The 24,449-nt window shown below is 39.7% G+C and overlaps 1 protein-coding gene across 2 annotated transcripts in view; it reads left to right on the top strand.

Annotated features, from left to right (window-relative positions):
• The window catches only part of syt5a (synaptotagmin Va), a 30,489-nt gene extending 28,658 nt beyond the window's left edge, over window positions 1–1,831 (top strand). Inside the window, exons 6-10 of one of the 2 annotated variants that reach the window (XM_038269238.1) lie at window positions 73–240; window positions 320–487; window positions 577–694; window positions 778–911; window positions 1,488–1,831. In XM_038269238.1, coding sequence (XP_038125166.1) covers window positions 73–240; window positions 320–487; window positions 577–694; window positions 778–911; window positions 1,488–1,697 — 798 coding nt within the window. In that variant the 3' untranslated portion in view covers window positions 1,698–1,831. The remainder of the gene's footprint in view (window positions 1–72; window positions 241–319; window positions 488–576; window positions 695–777; window positions 912–1,487) is intronic. The other variant, XM_038269239.1, reaches the window with a different exon arrangement.
• Window positions 1,832–24,449: the final 22,618 nt, after the last annotated feature.

Below are 24,449 nucleotides of genomic sequence, written 5' to 3'. Positions count from 1 at the left end.
TGAATGTACGTTTTTCATTGCTGAATGTAATATTTTAACTCTTTTTCCTGGATTCATTGTATTCTCCTCCAGTTGATAGTTGGAATCCTTCAAGCTCAGGACCTCCCAGCTATGGACATGGGTGGAACCTCCGACCCTTACGTTAAAGTCTACATGCTCCCAGACAAGAAAAAGAAGTTTGAGACCAAAGTTCAACGCAAGAACCTCTGTCCTGTCTTTAATGAGACGTTTACCTTTAAGGTATCTGTACTTATACAATACAAAAGTACAGTGCCATTTTTTTATCTAAATTATTGCTTTTAACACTCTGTCTCCTCAGATCCCCTACAGCGAGCTGGGTGGTCAAACTCTGGTGTTGCAAGTTTTCGATTTTGACCGCTTTGGAAAGCATGATGTAATTGGTGAAATTAAGATCCCAATGAACAGCATAGACCTTGGACAACCAATACATGAATGGAAAGATCTAGTTGGTGGAGAAAAAGAAGAAGTAAACTTTATTTGTTCCCCAAGAAAAAAAAAACTTTTATTTCCTTTATTTAGACAATAACAAAAACATTGTATATGTTGTGTTCCCAGCAAGAGAAGTTAGGTGATATCTGCATTTCCCTTCGCTATGTCCCAACGGCTGGTAAACTAACGGTTAACATTATGGAAGCAAAGAACCTGAAAAAAATGGATGTCGGAGGACTGTCAGGTAACATTTCTTTTTTGCATACAGACAGGCTAGTGATCCGCTAGTGTTAGTAGTCCATGTTGACCTGTGTCTTTCCCTCTCAGATCCCTTCGTCAAGGTGGTTCTTCAACACAACGGCAAGAGACTCAAGAAAAAGAAGACATCGGTGAAGCAGAACACTCTTAATCCTTACTTCAACGAGAGCTTTAGCTTTGAGATTCCCTTCTCTCAAATTCAGGTTTGTATATTTTCCAGTTTAAAGGAAAAATCCGGTCAGCGAGGAATAATAAATGTATCATTATTTATACTTAAAATTAATATGTTTGCGGTGACTTGATTATTTTATCGTTTATCAGTAAAAAAATAAAAATAATAATTTTCTTCACGATCACTGAGTCTGGGAGCGGCCATTTTTGCCTAAATATAGCAACACCTAACTCCTGACATCGTCCAGCAGTGACATCAAAAAGTAAATACTTTTTTACATAAAAACGGGATCATATCAGATATAAGCCTGCAGTTTTGATCTTTGACCTGCTAAGATTCAAAGGTCAACATTTTCTTCAGTCTGATGTGAAGGAGAGGTTAATGGTTTTCACAAAAGCGAGACAGAAAAAATAGAAAAACAGAAAAACTGCAATTTAGCAATTTTAGATGTTATAAAAAATTGGTCACCTTGAGATCGAAAACATTCTCAAAGACTGTGTTATTTAGAGATTGCTGCTGTTTAAATGTAATATGGGATCAAAATAGGAAGAACTAAGCAAGTTGTTAAACGCATGTACCTTTAACCCTATCTTGTCTCCACAAACAGAAAATCCAGGTGCTGATCACGGTGTACGACTACGACAAACTGGGCAGCAACGATCCCATCGGGAAGTGCTGGATCGGCTATGGTGCATCAGGCGTCGGGTTGCGTCACTGGTCAGACATGCTGGCCAATCCCAGACGTCCTGTGGCCCAGTGGCACACACTGCTGCCCGAGGAAGAGGTGGATGCTGCCCTGAAAGCTCCCATCCGTTAACATGACCCCCCCTTACTCATACAATTTATGGTTTGCATAAGAAGTCTTTATAGAGTCACTTTGCAGGAACAGTTGTTTTATTTGTAATATTTTATTTTGCCATTTCTAATACTTTAATGTTGCATCCCTTTGTATAAATCTGTAACTTTTTTTTTCTACATCACAGCAGATAAGCATATGTGTTGGCATATTAGTGAAGGAATATATGCGATATACATAACCAAAAAAAGGTTCTTTTGGAAGTAATAATGAAATTACGCGGCTCCCTCCTGATATTTTTGTTTCCAGTTTCATGTGAGTGAGTTGTGCCATGCTGCTATTTGGTCTGCAAACTTCAGAACACAGTAATATGTATTATATCCAATGAAAGTGAAATAAGAGATGAGAGATTTACTGATATCAACCTGAAAAAAAAAACTACATTTCCTACAACTCAATAACATTTTAACCATTTATATAAGGATTTATATAAGGATGAGGCAACAAACAAGCAACAATATATAAAACATCGCTTTTGTTTTGAGATTTTATAGATATTTCTTTCTTGTTTTTACATCTGTTCTTTTGTGGTTGCAATTGCTAACATATCATTCTGATTCTAAAAGTCTTTTAGAAAATAACTCAAACGTCATGTAAAAAGGTTGTTGCTCACTTTAAACCAACCTTAAAAGGATTGGTAGGAAATGTTGAAGCATGGTCCTGCTGTAAGGCTAATAGCTTAGCCACGGCTGGTTGCTAAAGCTAAGGGTTAGCCACAGACTAGTCAAAACTGAGGCCTACTTCTTCATGGTAGTTAATGCTAATGCTTTTTTATAATACGCTGTCACTTAGTGTCAGAATAATAAGATTCAGATCGCAGAAAAACTACGTAATAACGGTACTAAAAATACTTATTTCTATACTTAAAAGATAAAAGTGTGCTAACCTACATTGTATAGAAAATATTGAAGACTTTTCTGGAAGAAATGGATACGTTTTACATTCTCTCTATTGTATTGCATGATAATTATCAGACATGCTCAGCAAAAACGAGTGTATTTAAGTGTATTGCTTTTTTTCGTTTTCAGAATATGCAATATTTACGCTAATAAAAATATATTCAAAAGGAACCTCCGCCGGAAAAAGATACAAAAATAAAAAAGTAAGACAAAGTATCGTCTATCCGGAAGTTATTTTGTTCGGACGGATCTGGTAGTGACACTTAGGCTATTACATGTCGCAACATTGTTTTTTTTAGCCACTAGGGGAGCTAGACTGATAACTCTTAAGTTAATTTCCCCTGAAGGCCACCGGCATCATTGCACTGTCACCAAATGAAACAACCCATCTCCTTGTTCTGATAGTAGACCACTTTGGACTAGCAGATTGAGAAGTGAACTTGATCCAAATACTTTTAACTATAGTTTCTTGCTCCTGTTCCTATCTCGTATATATTCACCTTTTGTCGGATCAACAGCAGAGTAAAAACCTTGCCTAGTTTTCCTTCATCCTGTTCACTTAACCAGGTGATTAGCCCCTAGTTTGTGTTTTGGAGCCGAACATGCAAATGATTGGAACTAATCTCTGTTCAGGCTTTTTTATTTTCTGGGCCTGGATTATAGAGCACTGGCAGTAAGAACACTATACTGGTTAGTAATGGAGCTCCAAACTGCTGTGGTGAATACAGACAGCCTTGAGCCTCGTGGATGTCATTAATGTGACTGACACACACGTGAATGAAGCTGGTCAAATTTCTAATAAAGCCTTCTGGAAAGAACTACAAATAGCATTAATTAAATTACCATGTGTCAAGCAGAGCACATGTAAAAAAATTATGTATTTTCGTTAAACTAGGCTGTGTCGATATGTGCTATCATGCAAAAGATTGTGGGCAAACGGGTTTTAGAGATTTTCCTGCTCTAGGTCAGCTGATTATGATGATCGCAGTTGAGCAAAAGCCTGTTAATCAGTTTTCAATTAAAACCAGTTTTCAATTAAAACCAGCTGAGCAAGGAAACCTCTAAAACCTGCAGGACAGCGGCCCCCGAGGACCGACTTTGGGGATGTTTGCTCTAAAGTTTCACTAGAGAGTTTCTAAGAGGAGAATCCTGCATGGAGCATTTATGCACACAAAGTGTTGTATATTATCCTGAAAAATCATTTGATATGTCCAAACTAATACTTAGATCAGAAGTTATGTTGTGTTTCTTTAAAAAGAAGCATCTGAAAATGTGGAGGGTGGACGTGTTGGACCAAAATGAACATTTCTCATTTAACAGTCATCTGCTTCTGTTTTAGTGATATCCCAAATGCGAGGTTGGTGATTATTAGAAAGTTTATAGAGAGTTTTTACCTGCATCAATGTTATTTTCGTCTCTTAAAGCTTTTAGCTTTCAGCTTCCAAGACCATCTTAGCTGGATTTAAAAACAAAATAAAGATGGTAAGAGAGTCAGTTACTGCAGGCAAGACATTAATGTTACTTCCAAATTCATCAGCTCTCTCTTTAGTGTTTGATTAAGTTTAAGTTCATATGCTTCTAATGTTTCATCTTCCTTAAAAGCTTCTGTTTTTTTTTCCCTTTAACCTACTGTATTGGATCTAATGTTGCTTGTTTAGTTCTGCTTACTGTGACCTGTTGTTTGTTCTGTGTTTGACAGAAGCCAGTGGTTGTATTTTGCAAATGTGTTATTCTTTTTTTTAAATGATAACATCTGTATGGTTTAACTTTCTATTAACCATTATATTATGTTAAAGGCACACTATGCAACATTTTTCAGTTAATTAATGTGTTCCATAACGTTTTGGATGATTAAATGAGTCATTTCAGGTTGAACAAAGGTATTCTCGGCCGCCCTGGTGGTCTGTGGGGGAAATACTGCACTTGCAATTGCAGGAGCACCGACCCGCAGCCACAGGCTCAGAAGTCTCGTGAGAGTCAGTCTTGCTTTACGGCCGAGAACTGCTACACCCCCCAGTTAAAAGCATTCTCGTTGCTAGCACAGTGGCGATCCTTGTGCAGTTATGCTGCGTTCACGCAGCAAAAGCAGCAAAATCGTGTCTGCTGCTTCATTTTTGCTGCTTGAACCAGTTAGTTCTGACGCGCAGCTGAAGCCAGCTTTGCTGCTCTGGCTGCGCGGTGCAAAAGTGTGTCTGACGCGCGTTGGGCGGAGCTTCACTTTCCTTTCTCTGCCTTGCAGCTATATTTGCTGTGATCAGTGGGAATAAAGTAGTTTTAATATGTGTTTAAATGAGAAAATACACCTGAAAACGTAATCAGTGCCGTCAGTTCATTCAGATTATTATCCTGCCTTCAATATTTTTTCTGTCGGAGCCGCTCAGACCCCCACATACCAGCAGTGCGCCGACAGAAGGAACCCCTTCATCAGCAGCCTCTGGCCAGGTCAGGTCCTCGCGGTTCACCGCGGCAGCTGGTAGGTGTTTTTCATCTAAATAATCCAAACTGCATATTCTGCCGGCAGATTTCTGCATTTTAAGTTAATTTAGGCGTCAATAAACTGTTTAAGAGGAGTGATCATAGCCTCTGATCATCAGCGCTGTGTCTCTCTCCCTGCTTCAGCTGCTCAGACGCGCTGGGCCTGCTGCTCCTTTGCTGCGCCTTGACGCGCGTCAACCATTGACTTTGCATGTAAACTCGCTGCTTCTGTCGCGCCAGCTGCGTCCAGTGTCAACGCAGCATTAGTCATTCGTTGCGTTCGCCTGTCTGCTAAGCTCAAAACAACCGCGCCTGGCTTGACGGAGAAACCAGGAGAACAGCTGTGCATATTTACGACAGTGCACTTTTACTTTCGCCCTCTGGGGGGAGTCTCGCTGGAAAATCAACACCGGTTGCATAGTGTACCTTTAAGGGTCAATTTGACCCATTTCAGTTTTTGTGTTGATCAAAGTACTGGTTATCCTTTTTTCTTCTTCATGAAATTTGGTAACTTTTCCTCATCTGGGGTCATGAACATGTATGTAAAATCTGGCCACTCTGATGTGTAGTGGAGTGTCTGTGCAGAGTATGTATACAAATATGATGTTATGGGTCATTTTGACCCGGACACTTCAATGTGGGTAAGTAGCCATTCAGGTAAATAAAAATGGCTCTTTGATGTACATTACTCTTTTCATTTGCCTCTGAGACCCAGTCCCAGGTGTGGTAAGGGAGGGAACTTTCTTACACTAGTTCTTGTCACTGCTCTCACGTCATCTATATGAAAAAACTCACCAAAAACTTAGCTCCTGAAGGATTACAGCTGAGTAGTATTTTTCACAAATTTTGAACTTGGATAGTGATGTAGAGCAAGAGGTTTCTAAGGCAGAGGATATTTCAGAATCAGAAGACAAAGTTATTGTTGACCCACATGATCAATTCTCCTACTATGAGATGGATTCAGAGGAAGAGTCTTCTATTATCCCCCGAAAAGATGAAAGCCCAGGAATGAGGCAATCATCTTCTGCAAGAGTGACAACATCACAACACCAGAGTTGATGCAGACTATCATCAGCTAATTTTCTAAAAATTCCTGGTCCTACCAGATTTGCAATCACATGAATTGACGAGATTCAGTCAGCATTGCTCAGAATGTCCATATCATAATATGGGCAACCTGAGGTGCAAAATCCAGCTATGCATGATATATGCAAGTATACTGTATACTGGAAAGCTATCTGGAGGAAAAGCTTAGAAGAATCAGGGAATGTGTTTCATGCTGGAGATGAATGAAGGGCTGCAAGTCATAACATCACTTGTGACAATCTCTATGTCCTACCTGTGTGGAGAAGAACTTCAGAAAAGAAAGCTGACCACGTTGGGAACAGAAGGTTCTTATCATGAATATAATGCAAGCTGATATATCTCTGAGAACAAGAAAGGACTTGAAGGCACAAATGATCCTGGACTATAACTTAACCAGAGGAGTAGTTGACAATCTGGACAAAGTCACAGCAATATACAGCTGCCAGGGCAAGACTGCCCGCTACCCAACCAACATAAAGTGGAGACGGGTGAAGAGAAGAGGAAAAGATCCAAGCTCTGTCCCTCCAGAGAGGACAGTAAAACAAGTACATCTTGTGTGAAATGTATGAATTCCATCTGCAGAAAGCAGTTACATTCTTCCCATCATGTGGAGAACTTTAAAATTGTTGAATGTTCAAAATATTAGTAACTAGCGAATTTTAAAGCTAAATTTCAAAAAACAAAATTTGTGAAGAGGGAACATTTTACACCTTAATAAAGTGTGTGAATTAAAACTGTATGGTTTGTCACTTGACTTAATGTTTAAGTAATCTAAAATAAATTGGTTATTGGTTTAACCTGTTTTCTTGACTATTTTGCTTGTATTTACACAGTGCGGGTCATTTTGACCCGCAACATAATGAATGTAATTTTTTTTCAACATAATATAAGGGTTAAATATATCATGATTGTAAATAAATAGCTGAAAGAGACATAAGGTTTGTGGATTGATGGGTTTGCATGCAAGAGCTTTAAAGAGCCATGAAAAATCAATCCTTTTGAGATTTTGAGCAAGATGCATCCAACACTTCATGTTACCTGACCAAGCTCATGACCACGTCTTCACCTCACGGATTTCCCCTCTTGCATAGCCCTTGTTGTATTTCTCTGCTTTCTGGACAACAAACCTGTTTCTGCTCCTTGACTTCGGCCTCCTGCCAAGCCACCTGATCATTAAAGGAAAAGTCTGTCAGCTAAGAATAATCAAAAGATCATTATCTATACCTAAAAACTAATAGGCTCGCAGTGATTTAATGTATTTAGTGTTAATCATTAAAAAAATAAAAATAATAATTTTAGTAGTGATCATTGAGTTTGGGAACGGCCATTTATGCCCAAATATAGTAACACCTCACTCCTGACACACAATACCTGTCATGTTGGGTTCAAGGCGACAAAGCCTCCAGATCCCAACAATACCGATACCATACCGATACCATCTGTATCTGTAACTGCAAACTACTTGGATGTAAAATAATTGCCATCATGGTTTTGTCAAACTGCTGCCTACCTTTTGAAGCAGGAAAAAAACTAAAACAAAGTGAATCCAGTAGAACTTTTTATTGCCTACCTGGAATGGTTGACAATAGTTGAATAAATTTTACGCTCCCAAAATGGTATCAATGCCCTGTTTGTTGGTACTCGCCGATACTGATACCACCATTTTAGTGCTGGATCGGGGCCCTGCCCGATACTGGTATCGGTGCAACACTACTGGTAAGCCTAGCGCCATTCTCCTGCTTCACAAGCAAAATCAGTGGGAGCTACTAAACACATATGCAATCAATAACAATTATTTAGGCTTTCCAGAGGACTACACCATTGAAATTCACCAGAGCTATAGTGACATGACAATGCCCACGTGCATGGCAGTTGGATGCTGGAATACATCGGGTAAAAGTGGGGGAAAAAAAGAGTTATTTCACCTTTCTGATTCATGATCCTTCACAGATGGGTTCGTCGTTGGATTGGCATCTTCAACAGGGAGGATTTGCCATCAACTTCTGGCCAGAGAAAAAACACGTAATATGTAGCCGACATTTGGAAGAAGAATGTTTTTCAAGATGACTTGGATAATAGCGCGTTGTGACAAACACAACATACAGCACTGGGACTTGATCAACAGCCGATACCGCACCGTGATGTCACAAACCAGTAGGTGGCAGTAGTGTTCTTTGACAAACATGGATGCCTCCAGTAAAGCGCATTCAAATGAAAATTACTCTTAATTAAAAACACTTATCATTTATTGAACAGTTTGTAATAATTTCATATTTAAAGTACTTTCAGAAGTTTAAATTCTGGATTTAACCGAACTTTTCCTTTACGCCTTAGTCTGGCTTCCCTGACCCTGATCCTGCCTCAGTGCTCCACGTCACCCTACCGTCGGTTCCATTTCATGATTGTGTCCCAATTGTTGTTGGTTCTTCAAAAAGAATAATATTGTTATATCTTCATGTTTGAAGCCTGAAATATGACAAAAGTTTGAAAAGTTCAAAGGGGGGGGGGGTTACTTTTGCAAAACACTGTATATTTTAAATCAGTTGATGAAATACTTTTGGATGTATATTGTGCATACATCAACTGCTATAATTATATTGGTTTCAAAGATTTTATGTTGAAAAATAATGTATTTTGTAAATAGTTTCTTCTGCTTACATTTATTTTGTAGTTATGTTCCATTTGATATAATTGTGTGTTTAACTAAGCATAATATTTTATTATTGTCTGTGATTTCATCAGCTTTTAATATTAACCAGATGCTGTGATAAATTAGTAAAATAGTAGCCTTTTTAAAGAATACTATTTAAATATTACTTTAGTAATTTCTTGCTTGGCTGCTTTTTAACTTTTACTTTAGTAAAAATATATCGAGTTAGTGCTGCTTTTACAATTTTTTTCTACTCTACCCACCACTGGTTATAAACCCATTTCCTCATTTAAAATGATGCTAAAATATGGTATTTTGAATAATCATGAATGTCTGAGTAATCCTGACAAGTTCTGCTCTCTAAACAGCAGCTCCTCTGTCCTGAAGAAGAAGTGGGTATCAGCATTTTACTGTAAGTGGAGCTGTGATTGCTCTCTTTCTCTCCAGTAAACATCTATCTAAATGGTGTCTTTTAGTGCACATTCTTCACAGTGAATTTTCTACATTGGAAGAGTTGTTTCTCTGGCTGGGGGAGTTCCAAGACTGTTTTCAGGCTTCCAGTCAGACGTGGTGTGACGTTACGCTGCTGCAGCTGTGGGATTAAATAATTTTATGAGCACACATGGAGATAAAAAAAAATATATTAGTGGAGGATTATTGCAAACTGTCTTTTAGTGATAAATGCCTATACAAGCCAGATATAACACAGTTTATACTTTCTTTTCCATTTAGATGCATGAACGATAAAAGTCAGTGTCCCGATTAGATAATAGGTCAGAGGCTTTCCAACACTTAATTAGAAATTTTCGAAAAGCCTTTATTTTACAAAAAAGTAAAGAAAAAAAAAATCCACTGAATGTTTTTTCCAAGTTTGAAGGAAGCTTTTTCAATTCAAAGTATCAGAAATAGCATTGAGTTCAAGGCTTTATAGAGTCGACCAAAAACAAAGCCTTTTTTGGCTCAGAAAACATGCAAACTGAACCAGATGTTCAAATTTTGCATGTGCATGTAGCATATTGTCTCAAACTCAATACTATTTCTGACATTTTGATAAAGCTTCCTGGATGGAAAGCGTTCAAACTTGGAAACAAAGTCCAGTGGATTGTTTTTAACTTTTTGGAATGACTATAACCTGGATGACTGAGAATCTTTACCAGCATTCTGGTCTTTAACCTAAGTTATGAATCATTAACTAGAGTATCAAAGCAACAAATCCCAGATCCCTACTTATCCTTAAAAGGCCCACTTTAATGGGTCTATCTGACTGTTTCCTGTGTGACTGTAACCGGAGACAGACAGGGTTATTGGTGCAGAACAGAGGCAATTTCTCATTAAAAACTAGGGAGGCAAAACCTCCCCTTTAATTTTTGTAAAATTATTGATAAAATATGCATTGTAAAACTTCTAAACTAAACGCAGTCATTAAACTGCATTAAATCTACACTAAAATTATGATTTTATGAGTATGTTGTGCGTTAATCAGGTGTTTATTTCACTCTCTGACCTGATCTCCCCTGTGATCTGGAGAGACTGAGGCCTTTCAGTCTCTATGAGGAATCCGTGCTGAGGTTAGAACCTCTGTCTATTGAGGTAAACAGTAAGAAAGTAGAGCCCTGATTGGATAACAAAATACGTCACTACCGGTGAAGCTAAACCTCTTATCTACGTTCAAAACGCACGCAGCAGGAGCAGCAAAAACAAGCATGCTGCTTCATTATTGATGCTTGGACATTTCAGTCCAGTTCAGTTGCACGGCTGAAGCATCTTGGCTGCCGTGGCTGTGTGGTCGAAAAGTGGGTTTGTTGCCCGTTGGGCGGAGCTACCCCATCCTTTCTTTGCCTGTAACAATGGCAGCTAAATTTGCTGTCATCCTTGGGTAAAAAAGTAGTTTTAATATATATTTTAAGTGAGATAGTCCACCTGAAAACCTCATCTGTTCAGTCAGTTCATCCAGATTACCATCCTGCCTGCAAATATTGTTTCTCTGTCAGAGCCGCTCAGACCCCCTTACACCGGCGATGCGCTGTCCCTGGGAATCCCGTTCAACAGCAGCCTATGGCCTGGTTGCCACTTTGCGGTTTCCCGCTACTGTTCCCGGTGGCTGGAAGTAGACGTTAGCGTTTTTCTCGTACGTAATCCAAACTGCAGAAATAGGATAATAAAATCGAACATAATTTGCCGGCTGGTTTTGACATTTTAAGATAATTTATGTGTTAATAAACTGTTTCAGAGGAGTGATCATAGCGATCTGCATCATCAGTGCCGCATCTGTCCCCCTGTCAGGTACCAGATCAGCTTCTCTGATTGGTTGAAGTGACGCATCCAGCAGCAAAAGTTCAATTTTTCCAACTCAAGCAGCTGTTGCTTCAGAAGCACATCCTGTGCTTCAGATGCTCAGAGGCTCACAAGGCGCTTGTTGGGTTTTAATCCAGAGAAATGTGAGTTTAAAAGATTAAAAGGAAATGATCAAACACAGACAGGGTTTTGACGTCAGCCTCTGCAGTAGGGGAGAAAAGCTGCTGGCTCAGAAACCAGCACCTTCTCACACAGATCCTTTCACAGCAAAGCCTTTTATTAACAGTTTACAACATCATAGGGCGGGCCTTAAACAGAAGACCCAGTAATGATTATCTGGGAGGATGCAGGTAATAAGATAGTGTGAATTGACCATCTGGCTGGATGGAAGTCAAACAACTGTGTGATTCTGCCTCATGACCTACTGGATGGAGGTCATAAAAGTTTATGACCCTTCTGGTTGAATCACAGGATAGAAATGTAGCATCTTCTTTCTTTCAATGTTTCATATGTCCACACAATAATTTTATAATTATCACTCTAACTGCACTGAAGGACCTTTTTTTTGTTCCAAGATGTGTGTCAACCATTGACTTTGCATGTAAACTAGCTGCTTCTGCTGCTTGCGGTGGGAACGTAGCATTAGAGGGTCGATGCTGATTGGAAAACATATACAAGGACTTTTGACTGATAGCGTTCAGGCAGCGAGGAGATTTTCCTCATGAGTAGAGAGGGAAGTGTGATGATTCAGTCAGAACAGTCTGGAGTTTATTATATCAGAGAGCTTAACAACTGCTGTTTTTACCAATTGTAGTGATGCATTTTATATGTTTCAAAATTCTTTTATGAAATACATGACATTTGGATTTATTCAACACTATTGAGCCTCCCCTGTATGGAGGATAAAAAGTGCCAAAATTAAATAAATACAGTATTACATAAATAATTAAATGTGTCAATAATTAATTAAATGTGGAATTTAATAAATAAATGTGTCATTCATTAATTAAAACCACGTCACTAATATAAAGTGCCACAATTAAATAAATAAATACAGCGATAAACAATTAATTAAATGTGTAATTCATTAAATAAATAAGGAATTAAATATATAAATGTGTCATTAATTTAATAAAATATGTCTTCATTTTATAAAAAAAAATATATATAATTATTTGAGTGTGCATTTAATTATTTCATGGTCCTGTGTCGCAGTGCATCGAAACCATTAAAAGAATCTGTCAAACTCACCCATCAAAGTTAGGGGGCGGGGTTAATCAAGTCCCTGTAATCGATTTGCTTCGCCTTAATGTGCAGGGCGACCAATCAGGTGTTAGATAACCGCCCCCTAACTTTGATGGGTGAGTTAGACAGATTCTTTTAATGGTTTCGATGCACTGCGACACAGGACCATGAAATAATTAAATGCACACTCAAATAATTATATATATATTTTTTTATAAAATGAAGACATATTTTATTAAATTAATGACACATTTATATATTTAATTCCTTATTTATTTAATGAATTACACATTTAATTAATTGTTTATCGCTGTATTTATTTATTTAATTGTGGCACTTTATATTAGTGACGTGGTTTTAATTAATGAATGACACATTTATTTATTTAATTCCACATTTAATTAATTATTGACACATTTAATTATTTATTTAATGCTGTATTTATTTATTTAATTTTGGCACTTTTTATCCTCCATACCCCTGGTTTAGACTTTTTAGTCTTTAACACTTTCAGTGAGCCAAACATGTGAAGAAGGAAATAAACCAGGGAAGATGTAAAAAACCTGATCAAAGTCAGAAGAAATTACGAAAATAGCTTAAAAAAAAACAACAACAAAAAAGGATCATAGTTCAAAGGTCACTTTTGGCCTTCTTAATATGCTACTTAATGTTTTTTTGTTTGTGTGTTTGTTATTATTTTGTCTTGTGCCATCATAAAAAAAAAACAAACAAACATAAAAACAAAACACTAGGCCTTTCCACCCCTCCCCCTTTGTTAGTTTGGTCTATAACTGCCACTGTTAACGCAACATCTCTTTCAATCAAAGGGAAAATATTCAGAAATCTAAGCTAAAAAATGTATTTTGATATCAGAAAATTTACATTTCTTTAAATGATGAATGAAATACTCCACTTGAATTGTGAAACAAAGGTGGATTACTTTTTAAATCAGGATGCAATGTCACTATCTTTCCACCTGAGGGCAAACTCTACCATACCGTAGCATATTTTTGACAGAAGGGCAAATTTAAATCTTTGTTTAAAGCATAGTAAGTTTATACAAAACAGATTCAGCTTCAGTTTAAATCACATGTATGTTTTTACACTTAAGCTAACATTTATGTTGGACTCTTAAAAATTTACCACATCCATCATTAATCAGCAGTATTATTATCTCTACATCAGTCAGTTTGCATAAATGGAAGTTTGACTCCTTACCAGCATACATGAACCCCCTATAGGATCAAACCACCATCATGTCACAAACACATGAGATGGGTGTTGCACAGCTTTCTGCACAGTTTATGAGATAAAGATCATTACCAACAATCAGTACAGGAGAGTTCAAATAAACACTGATGCCAAGAGAGATTCTAGTCCACTACAGTGGTTTTCAGAGTAATGATGAAGGATGCAATTTTATCTTTACAACCCAATAAGGGAAATGTATATATTCACAGCTTATAGAAAATATTTGAACACATTTGGAACAAATAGGAATGTTTTTTTTATAGCTATTTCTAAAACAACTATGGGTCTAAACATGCAAGAACATCCGCCTCATGAAAGAATTTGTTTGTTTTCGGAAACAGGTCAGGCAAAAATCTAATAACATTCCAGTGAAAACATCTACTCACTCTGACTGTAGCTGTAGACTCGCTGGTTTGAAGAAAAAGCAAAGGTACTGGACTGAAGTTTGCTATGTTTATTCTAGAATAATCCACTCTTTTTACAAATGAGACATGAGGGATGAGGTAATGCCTGCTGATCTTTTAATTAGAAAAGGACTAATTTAAATATACACAGTAAATGCAGTAAATTTAAAGTATAGACGAGCCAAAAAGCATTTACTGAAAAGACCTTTAAAATCAGCCTTGTTCCTTTTTTAATTACTAAAGAAATCAAAATAGATACATTCTAATTAAAATAAATATCTTCTCAATGTTGTAACTATGTCTTTAAAAATAATAAAAAAAGACTTTCCGTATTTTCACGACCATAAGGCGCACCGTACTAAAAGGTGCAGTCTCAGTTATGTGTCCCATTTCACATAAGGCGCACCGGACTATAGGGCGCATTTTTTACATACAGGTACATGTCCTCTACTACCTTTAAATACCTCTACTGCGTCTTTTAAAAATACAGCGGGCCCAAAACTGAGTATGACTGTGCTTTATTCATGTATTTATTACAAAGTATTAATCAAACCTGCGAGCTGGCTGTGAGACAGACACATCGCAGATGACACAGCGCTGTGGTCACTCCTAAATTAACTTAAAATCCTGAAACCTGCCGACGGAATATGTTCACTTTTATTGCCGGTATCCTGGTGCCCGCAGTTTAAATTTTTTAGATGAAAAACACCTGCCAGCAGCTGCGGTGAGGCTGCTGTTGAAGGGATTTCTGCTGTCGGTGCACCGCTGGTATGTGGGGGTCTGAGCGCCTCCGACAGAAATAGATAATCTGGATGAACTGACTGCAATTAAGTTTTCAGGTGGCCTTTCTCACTTAAAAACATATTAAAACTACTTTATTCCCCCTGATCACAGCAAATATAGCTGCAAGATTTAGATTATTTAGATGAAAAAACACCTGCCAGCCACCGCGGTGAAACCGGAGGAGACCCGCCCAGAGGCTGCTGTTGAATTAAGTTTTCAGGTAGAAAAATAGAGCGGGAGCAAAACTGAGTATGATTGTGCTTTATTCATGTATTTATTACAAAGTATTAATCAAACCCATCAAAGTCATCCTCCTCTGTTTCTGAATTAAACTGGTGCGCTAAATCAGACATGCCAGTTTCCCCTTCTTCGCTGTCAGAGTCACTTTCCGTGCCGGGCGGCTCCTCAGAAATAATGCCGGCTTTTGCGAAAGCTTGAACAACAGAGCCAGCAGACACGTTAGTCCAAGCATCTACAATCCATCCGCAAACTGTGGCGTAACTTGCCCGGCGCTGCCTTCCACTTATCCTGAAACTGTGGTCTCCGTCTGTCATTCATCGCTCCCACGCCGCTCGCAGCCTTACTTTGAACGGCCGCTTCACACCGATGTCGAGCAGTTGAAGTTCCTTTGTCAGACCCCCGGGATAACGGCGAGCACAGCGTTCATTTGATTCACCTTTTTTTTCTCACATCGGCTGTGAGATGGGCACGCAGCGATGGTGATGCGTGGAAAAAAGCACCTGGTCTCCTCACATACACCTGCCTTTCATCATCTCCAGCCTTTTTCATTTGCGTTAATGTCATCAGAGCGCTGTGTCTGTCTCGCTGTCAGCTCCCAGATCAGCTTCTCTGATTGGTTGATGCGGCGCGTCCAGCAGCAAAACTTCAATTTTTCCATCTCGAGCAGCAGCAGCGCGTTGGCGATGCGTCAGATACTTAAACGCTCCCGAGGCGCTGCGGCTGCTGCTCAAAACGCGCTTTTTGCTGCACCTATACGCGCGTCAACCATTGACTTTGCATGTAAACTCGCTGCTTCTGCTGCACCTGCTGGGTCCGGTTCACACCGATGTCGAGCGGTTGAACAGCGAGCACAGCGTTAATTTGTTTCCCCATGTTTTTCACATCAGCTGTGAGATGGGCACGCATGGAGTTACAGATTAACAGCGATGGTGATGAGTGGAAAAAAAACACCTGGTCTCCTTACATTCAGCCACTCTTTCATCATCTCCTCAATGAGGTGGTCTCAAAAGTCGCAGTTACAACACACATAGGGCGCACCGCACCGAAGGGCGCACCGCACATTTTGAGGGGAAAAAAAGATGTTTAAGTGCGCCTTATAGTCGTGAAAATACGGTTTATCTTAGAATGATATCTTTGAAAGACAAATTTATGACTTAATCTCAAAAATATAATTGTATATCTTGAAATGATGGAAACCATGTGTCTTTTTTGTTTTCCAAGTGGTGGAAATGGGGTTCAAAATAACCGCCCTTGTGCAATAAAATGGATGGACTTTTTAAAATATGAGATGAAATCATTTTTGGGTCTCCCTGTAGTATAGGTTCATTTAAAACCCAAGTGAATCTCTAATAGGTCCACCTTCTGTCCGCCACCAGCTGTATGAGATGATGACCAGTAAAACCTGATGACCCTTTGGAGGTTTTTACTGTTGCAACACATTCTAATTTAATTTGGAGTTTTTCGCTACAATGAAGAAACAAAAAAATTCAAAGCAGACAAACATGAAGAAGGAAAACGCAGAAGCAACAAAGACATGCACTGGAAAAAATACAAATCTATATAAGTCATTTTTTTTCTTAAAACATTTGTTCTTCGATTGAGGAGGTAAAAGAGATATTTTGCCAATGGAACGAGAAAATTTACATTTAAAATAAGAAACACAATTGCATTGTCTTATTTCAAGTGCATTTTATCTAATTATCTTATTTTAAGAGTAAAAATACTCATTCCATTGGCAAACTATTTCCTTTACCTATTCAAGTTAAGGGTAAATACACTTAATTTAGGAGGTTTTGACTTATTTCTAGATTGTTTTTGCAGTGTTATAGCATGACTAGACTGCTACATCCTTCCTAATGGTTTTCTCTAAAACGCAGCATTGAGTTCTGTTAATTCAGAATAATATGTAGAGCTTCTGCAGAGGTGGGGTGATGTTGAGAATCCTTTGCTATTAAAAGTCCTGAGGAGAACAAAACTTGCAAAGTCAAACCTTTTTTGTTTTTAAAGGGATCCATAAGTAGTTGAACTTTGAATTATGCTGTTATTTTCCTATCTAGTTATTAAAAGTAATGTTTGGGGCACAAAAAACTAATTTACTTCAAAAACTGTATGTTCTGTATTATATTTTTCACCCATGGAGGTCACCATGTTTTCACCTGTGCAACACATGCTGGGTTAATGACACGTTTAGTCCTGCTGGACTGGATCCAACACAGTAAACACACGAACGCTAACATTACCAGATTTGTTTTCTATCATATTGCATTTGACTGGGATATAGGATGTGTTGAAACAAACAAATGTAATCCGTTTGTGATAGACTTTTTACTAATATTAGCTAGAGCTAACATTATTACCAGTGAAGGGACCATGACACATATTTCTGTCTTTGTATCAAATCGTTCTTATCAATGTGACAAAATATTTTGATGATAATGATAAACAGCTTCAGCTGGAACCTGGAGTAAACACCAGCATGTTCAGCCAACTCGCCGTGTTCGTCTGGTTCTAATCTTCATCACTTCTTGCTATTTCTACGTTCTTATCAGTTTCAGCATCCTCCAGTTCAACTGAAAGGGTTTAATATTTTTTCCTCTTTGTTTTGGCTGTAATAAATAATATTAAAGGGGTTTTATTTATATTTCATAAAACTAAACAGATTTCTTAAATAAAAAAGAAACATGTATATATAAAATCTTATCATTGCATCTTATTGTTGTTCACTTTACATTTCTGAATAGCTTTCTTAGAACGAAAGGAATGTTTTGGCATGGTTACTCAATGAACCCTGTGATAACCCTTGGAGTTGAAACTAATATGCATCAGTGACACTAAGCAAGCATTGCACCTTTAGGGGGAAATCTAGCAATTGCCAGTTGACATGCTATGTCTAAGTTGTCTTTTGTTTGGAAAAAAAAAAAAACATAAAACAAGATACAACCGTCTTACATTCCTAAAATAACTTCAAGTAGAAAAAACGTGACTTCCAAAAACTGGCAACCTAACAAACCTATAAGCTGTACCACAGCTTTAAATCACTCAACAAAACTTCACACATCATATATTTTGGAAATTACAAAGTATAAGCAAGTCATGGGAAGCAATTTTATTTTGAAGAAAAATACAATGAAAGATTTTCACTCATGTCAGTAGGTCTAAGGTGGAGGTCTTCAACAGGGGGTCCGCGACCCGTAGAGGGTGCACAGAGGTACACACATTAACAAGAATTCCACACACTGTAGTAAACACAACACCTGTCCCGTCAACGAGGAATCCACATCAGAAATACTTTAATAATCCCAAATTACTTTCGTTACATGACTCCATCTGTAATAGAGTGACTATAGGTCCAGTTTGATATAACACAATTTCATATAATATATATAATTAGGGGGTCCGCTCCATCTCACCATCAGTTTGGGGGTCCTTGGCCTGGAAAACATTGAAGACCCCTGGTCTAAGGTAATATATCAAAATCAGATACAAAGTCTTTTTGTTTCTTCAGAAAACTGATTGCTATCATTGAATATTTTATTTATCCCATCACATTTTCTCACATTTACATTCCTAGTACAAACTACTGTGTTTTTGTTAAAATCCCTCTTTGGTGGTTATGTGACAATATTGAAAATGTGAATGTATCATGAAAATATCATGATATCAGCAGCGATGCCTAGTCTGATTACTAATTTTACACATCTGCTTAGCTTCGCCCAGTTCTTTTTACTGACTCATCTTATCCACCTGCATTAATTACTATATAATTAGCATTCAGAGCACCTATCAGTGCTAGATTATTTCAAGCCTTTGGTGAGATTGATTCTAGCATTACCGGGTTCCAAATACCTGACTCTGATTTGTTCTACCTCTCGACCTCTGAGCCTGCTTGTTCCCTTCTGATTTGTTTGCCTGAACTGTAATCTGACACCTGAGTGATCTATGTCTGCTTGTGTACTGGCCGGAACCATTTCCTGACAATTGAGCCTGCCTGCCCTCGTCCGGTGACCCAACTCAGTCCAGGATCTGTGTCCAAGAGGCTCTGACTACCGATCGGCTTTGCCCTCTGGATTGTCTGCTCGGTTCTGATCTCCTGCCTGTCCTCTGACCACCGATACAGTAGCAGCCATTCAAAATGGCCCTTCCCTGTCAAACACCAGCGTAATGGCAGCCCACTTCCCTCCAACTCCCAGCGAAATCCCCTCCAACTTCCAGACACTGAAGTTGATGTTCAGCGGATTATTTAGCCCACATGCAGACCACACTCGGCAACAGGGATCAGTTAACTGTTCATTGGATATAACCAGAGAAAATGGAAGAAAAGGAGACGACGAGGGAGCAACAGCACCGGGATCCATTCGACTTCTGAAAGGGAAGGTAGGTGATTAGACGGGAAAGGCGATTAGGCAAAAAGCACACTGTGGAACGTGAGCTTACCACCGGATGCGGCATCCTAACCGTGGGAGGATGGAGCGAACTCAGCACTGATAGCTGGAGTAGATGGCAGGGGTCCCAGTGACCAGTTGGGCATGGGCTTGAGGGTGGTCCGAGCAGCTGCAACCTTCATGAGATCCGGGGCAGCAGGAAAAACCAGACTGGCTCGAAGCACCTAGCTTGGAGCCAGGAGAAAGGGAGGACCTAGTGGTGACTCAGAACTAGGAGTTGGTACTAGAGGGACTCTCCGGGAAGGTGATCGAGAGGAAAACCTGGGAAACACAGAGGTAGAAATTAGCAATGGGAAGTCAGTTCTCAGTCGAGAGACTGTGGCCTTAGGCGTACCACTACAATTAACACTCTGGCGTCCTCCTGCTGTCCGTATGCATAGTGCGATCAGACACTGCAGAACCGGCAGAAACTGCACGGCACTGTTGGCTGAGTCCTGATACAAGGCTGGACTATTGTAATTCTTTACTATTAGGATGTCCACAAACTTTAAACACTTTCAGCTGATCCAAAATGCTGCAGCCAAAGTTCTTATTAAAATTAGAAAGATAGATCATATCTCTCCTACCATTCACACTCTCACCTCCTCCAAAGTCAGGTTCTGTTGGTCTGATCAGGCTGATCAGGCTTTCAAAAGTCTCAAGTGGTTTTTCACCTCTGCACCTGTTCTAGTTTCACCTGATCCTGAGAGTTAATTTATTGTAGAGGTAGATGGTTCCAATACAGGCGTCGGGGCGGTTCTTAGCCTGGAGACTAAGGATGAGAAGATTCATCCCTGTGTTCTAAGTTCTATGAATCCTTTTCTAGTTTGGGTTGACCGAAAGAACATGGAGAATATCAAGTCTGGCAAAAGACTCAATCCTAGACTCTATCCTAGACAATCCCAAATGGCCACTTTTTTTTGGTCGCTTTACCTTCTTTCTGTTTTACAGGCCCAGGACCAAAAAAGTGAAACCTGATGGTCTGTCCAGGATGTTTGAGGTGGACGAGAAGAGTTCCAGTGGTGCTGAGGAGTTTGTTTTGCCAGAGTCTGTAAGATGTTCTATAACTATGGTTGACATCAAGAAAGAAGTCCTTATGATCGCTTGTTTTGTCCCAGATGATCTCAGGAAGAAAGTGCTAAATTTCTGTCATGGTTCCCATTTGTTGTGTAATCCTGGAGTTTCTAAAACCATCAGCTTTGTTCAATTCAATTCAATTCAGTTTATTTATATAGCGCCAAATTCACAACACATGTCATCTCAAGGCACTTTACAGTTCAACCAAGTTGTTCAAGCTCAGTTTTGGTTGCATTCTCTGTCTTCCGGATTACAGGAGTTTGTGGCAGCCTGTCCTCTCTGTATACAGTCCGCAATGTCCAGAAGGCCTTCATCTGGTTTTCTCCGACTTCTGCCTATCCTTTTTTGCTGTGGTCTCATATAGCCATGGACTTTATTACCAGGTTACCATGTTCTGGAGGTAACACTGTTATCCTCACTGTTGTTGAAAGATTCTCTAAAATGGTTTACCTGATTCTGCTGCCCAAACTTCTATCCCAGCGAGATGGAGTAGGTTTTCATACGAGAAGTTTTTTCTCTGCATAGTCTCCCCACAGACAATTTTTCCGACAGGGGTCCCCAGTTTGTGTCCAAATTCTGGAGGGAGTTCTGCTCCTTTTTGGGGATCTGTGTCCGCCTGTCATCTGGATTTCACCCCAGACTGATGGTCAGACAGAGAGGGCCAACCAGGAAATTGAGGAGGGGCTCTGTAATGATCTTGGCACCTTTAAGCTGGATTTTCTCCTTGCTGCTTTCTTGTACTTGGCTCTGCCCCTGCGCTCAGTGTCTCTTATCATACCCACCAGTTCCTGCTGCTATTTCAGCCCTTCGGATCAGTGTTTATTTCATCAACCAGGACGATGACGAAAATGTTTTGTCAACGCCCTTTTTTCCTGTGACGATGATGAGACGATAGCGCACAGAAATTGTTTCCAGAAAATGAAAATATGACGAGCATAAAAATGATTTTTGTTGAGACTAACACCAGACGAAATTTACGAGTTATGGACAAATGGACATAAGAAAATATGATTGTTTATAATTAAAATGCCATTGTTAATATATGTGTTTCTTGAGCTTCATAGAAGATTACGCATTGTTTCCCTGTTTGTCCCTACACAGTGCCTCGTGCCGCTTTATCAGTAGTAGCAGAGGGCTTATACTCCACGAATCACTGGAAGTAGTTAACTGTGGTTAGCTCAACTTCACAGTCATGGCTGTGATACTGGTGTAATGTTTGTTGGAGCAGCTGCGCAAAAACAACGGCTGGATGTACGGAGCCATTGCGTTTACAATGCGAAGGACAACACAGGAGTAAGTATGCCACCAAAGAGTCTGCAGCTTCTAAATGGCAGTGAAGAACACAACGGATCTTAAGCGACATCTGAGGTGTCAACATGCTGCCATATTAAAGAAGGTAAGGAAGAAGGTGGGCCTGTAGTAGTAATACAATGTGTTTGTGGGTGAGTGAGCGCATGTGGATGCATGCATGTGGATGTGTGTGTTCCTTCCTGTGCTAGTATCTGTCTGTCTCTCTGTCATAGAAGAAAGAAGTTCTACTTATACACTGGATATTAATTGTTTAAATTTCTTCCTCCTAGATACCTGACACACTGACACAACAGCCAAATCAGACATTGTGGAAGGAAGGGAGGAGCACCCCCACCGTACAAACCTAATGCCAAAGAGCAGAAAGCCCTGGAAAACTAAATGGCAAAGTGGATTGGGCGTTCTAGCCTGCCTGCAAGGACCATTGAGGATGAAGACTTTTTTGATATGATAAAACAAGCTGACAAAAGGTTCAATGTGTACAGTGTGATATATGTTAAAAGGTGTGTGATCAGTGAGTGAAGTTCTATTCTGCACAGTGTTATACACTGCTCAAAAAAATTAAAGGAACACTTTGAAAACACATCAGATCTTAATGGGGCAAAAAAATCATGCTGTTTAGCTATACTGACATGGACTGGGTGATGTGTTATGAAAAAAAGGATGCCACAACTCAAAATGGTATTCAGTAATTTGTATGGCCCCCACGTGCGTGTATGCATGCCTGACAATGTTGGGACATGCTCCTAATGAGACTACGGATGGCATCCTGGGTTATCTCCTCCCAGGTCTGGACCTGGGCATCACTTAGCTACTGGACAGTCTGGGGTGCAACCTGGCGGCGCCGGATGGATCGAAACATAATGTCCCAGAGGTGTTCTATTGGATTTAGGTCAGGCGAGTGTGGGGGGCCAATCAATGGCATCAATTCCTTCATCCTCCAGGAACTGCCTGCATACTCTTGCCATATGAGGCCGGGCATTGTCGTGCACCAGGAGGAACCCAGGACCCACTGCACCAGCATAGGGTCTGACAATGGGTACAAGGATTTCATCCCGATACCTAATGGCAGTCAGGGTGCCGTTGTCTAGCCTGTATAGGTCTGTGCGTCCCTCCATGGATATGCCTCCCCAGACCATCACTGACCCACCACCAAAGCGGTCATGTTAAACGATGTTACAGTCAGCATACCGTTCTCCACGGCTTCTCCAGACCCTTTCACGTCTGTCACATGTGCTCAGGGTGAACCTGCTCTCATTTGTGAAAAGCACAGGGTGCCAGTGGCGGACTTGCCAATTCCGGTGTTCTGTGGCAAATGCCACGGTGCCGGGCAGTGAGCACAGGGCGCAATAGAGGACGTCGGGCCCTCAGGCCACCCTGGTGAAGTCTGTTTCTGATTGTTTGGTCAGAGACATTCACACCAGTGGCATGCTGGAGGTCTAGTGCACCTGTTGTTAATTTCATTAACACCAAAGCAACTGAAATTGATTAACAACCCCCTCTGCTACTTACTTGACCAAATCAATATCCCAGAAGTTTGATTAACTTGATGCTATACTCTGATTACAAAGTGTTGTTGAGTAGTGTATAAATAAAACAGAGAAAAAGAAGCAGTGTTCGGCAAAGTTTTATTATTTACAATGTTGACTAAAACGACTAAAATATGACTAAGACTAAAATAGATTTTTTTCATTGTGACTAAGACTAAGACTAAATAAAAAAAACAGACAAAATTAACACCACTCCGGATCCTAGTCTTTGGTACCAGATTATTCTAGCTTCTAAGCAAGATTAATTCTATTCAATTCAATTCAGTTTATTTATATAGCGCCAAATTCACAACACATGTCATCTCAAGGCACTTTATAGTTCAACCAGATCATCCAGTCAAATTGATACAAAGTTTTCTATCTAAGGAAAACCAGTTGATTGCATTGACTCATTGACTCAAATACAATCCCTCACACTAAGCATGCTTGTAGCGACAGTGGAGAGGAAAAACTCCCTTTTAACAGGAAGAAACCTCCAGGCTCAGTGTGAGCGGCCATCTGCCGAGGCCGACTGGGGTTCAAGGAGACAGAAGCAGAGATAAAAAAAAAAGCAGCTGTAAAAGGCGGCCCCGTCCAGGAAACACACAGCCAGGCAGACGAGCTCCAAGGCAGCTCCCATGCCAGAGGATGAAGAGAGCACATCCACTCAGTCACGGTCAGAGAAACAGGACCACACTGGAATACAGGCCGATCTCCAACATCTATAAACAAGGGTTTTGATGGAAGCAGCACAGCTGATGTTTCTTTCCAGGATGACGTCACAGCCAAAAAGTAACAGACGAGGCAAAGCTACTCTGAGGAAAAGCAGAGAGAGCAGAAGGTTAGAGTTTGAACTAACAGATTCTGCAGAATAGGAGAACAGAGAGACAATGACGCAGAATGATGAAATGGGGGTCCCTATGTCCTCCAAAAGTCTAAGCCTATAGCAGCATAACTATAGAGATAGCTCAGGATCTTCTAGCTTTCCCTGTGTTTATTTCTGCCTGTTGCTTATCTGTTTCTGCTCATGGACTTCAGAGTTTCGACCGC

This window comes from Cyprinodon tularosa, unplaced genomic scaffold, assembly GCF_016077235.1.
Source record: "Cyprinodon tularosa strain WSP-4 unplaced genomic scaffold, ASM1607723v1 ctg726, whole genome shotgun sequence".
Classification (NCBI taxonomy): domain Eukaryota; kingdom Metazoa; phylum Chordata; class Actinopteri; order Cyprinodontiformes; family Cyprinodontidae; genus Cyprinodon; species Cyprinodon tularosa.
This window is presented reverse-complemented; position numbering and strand designations above follow the sequence as displayed.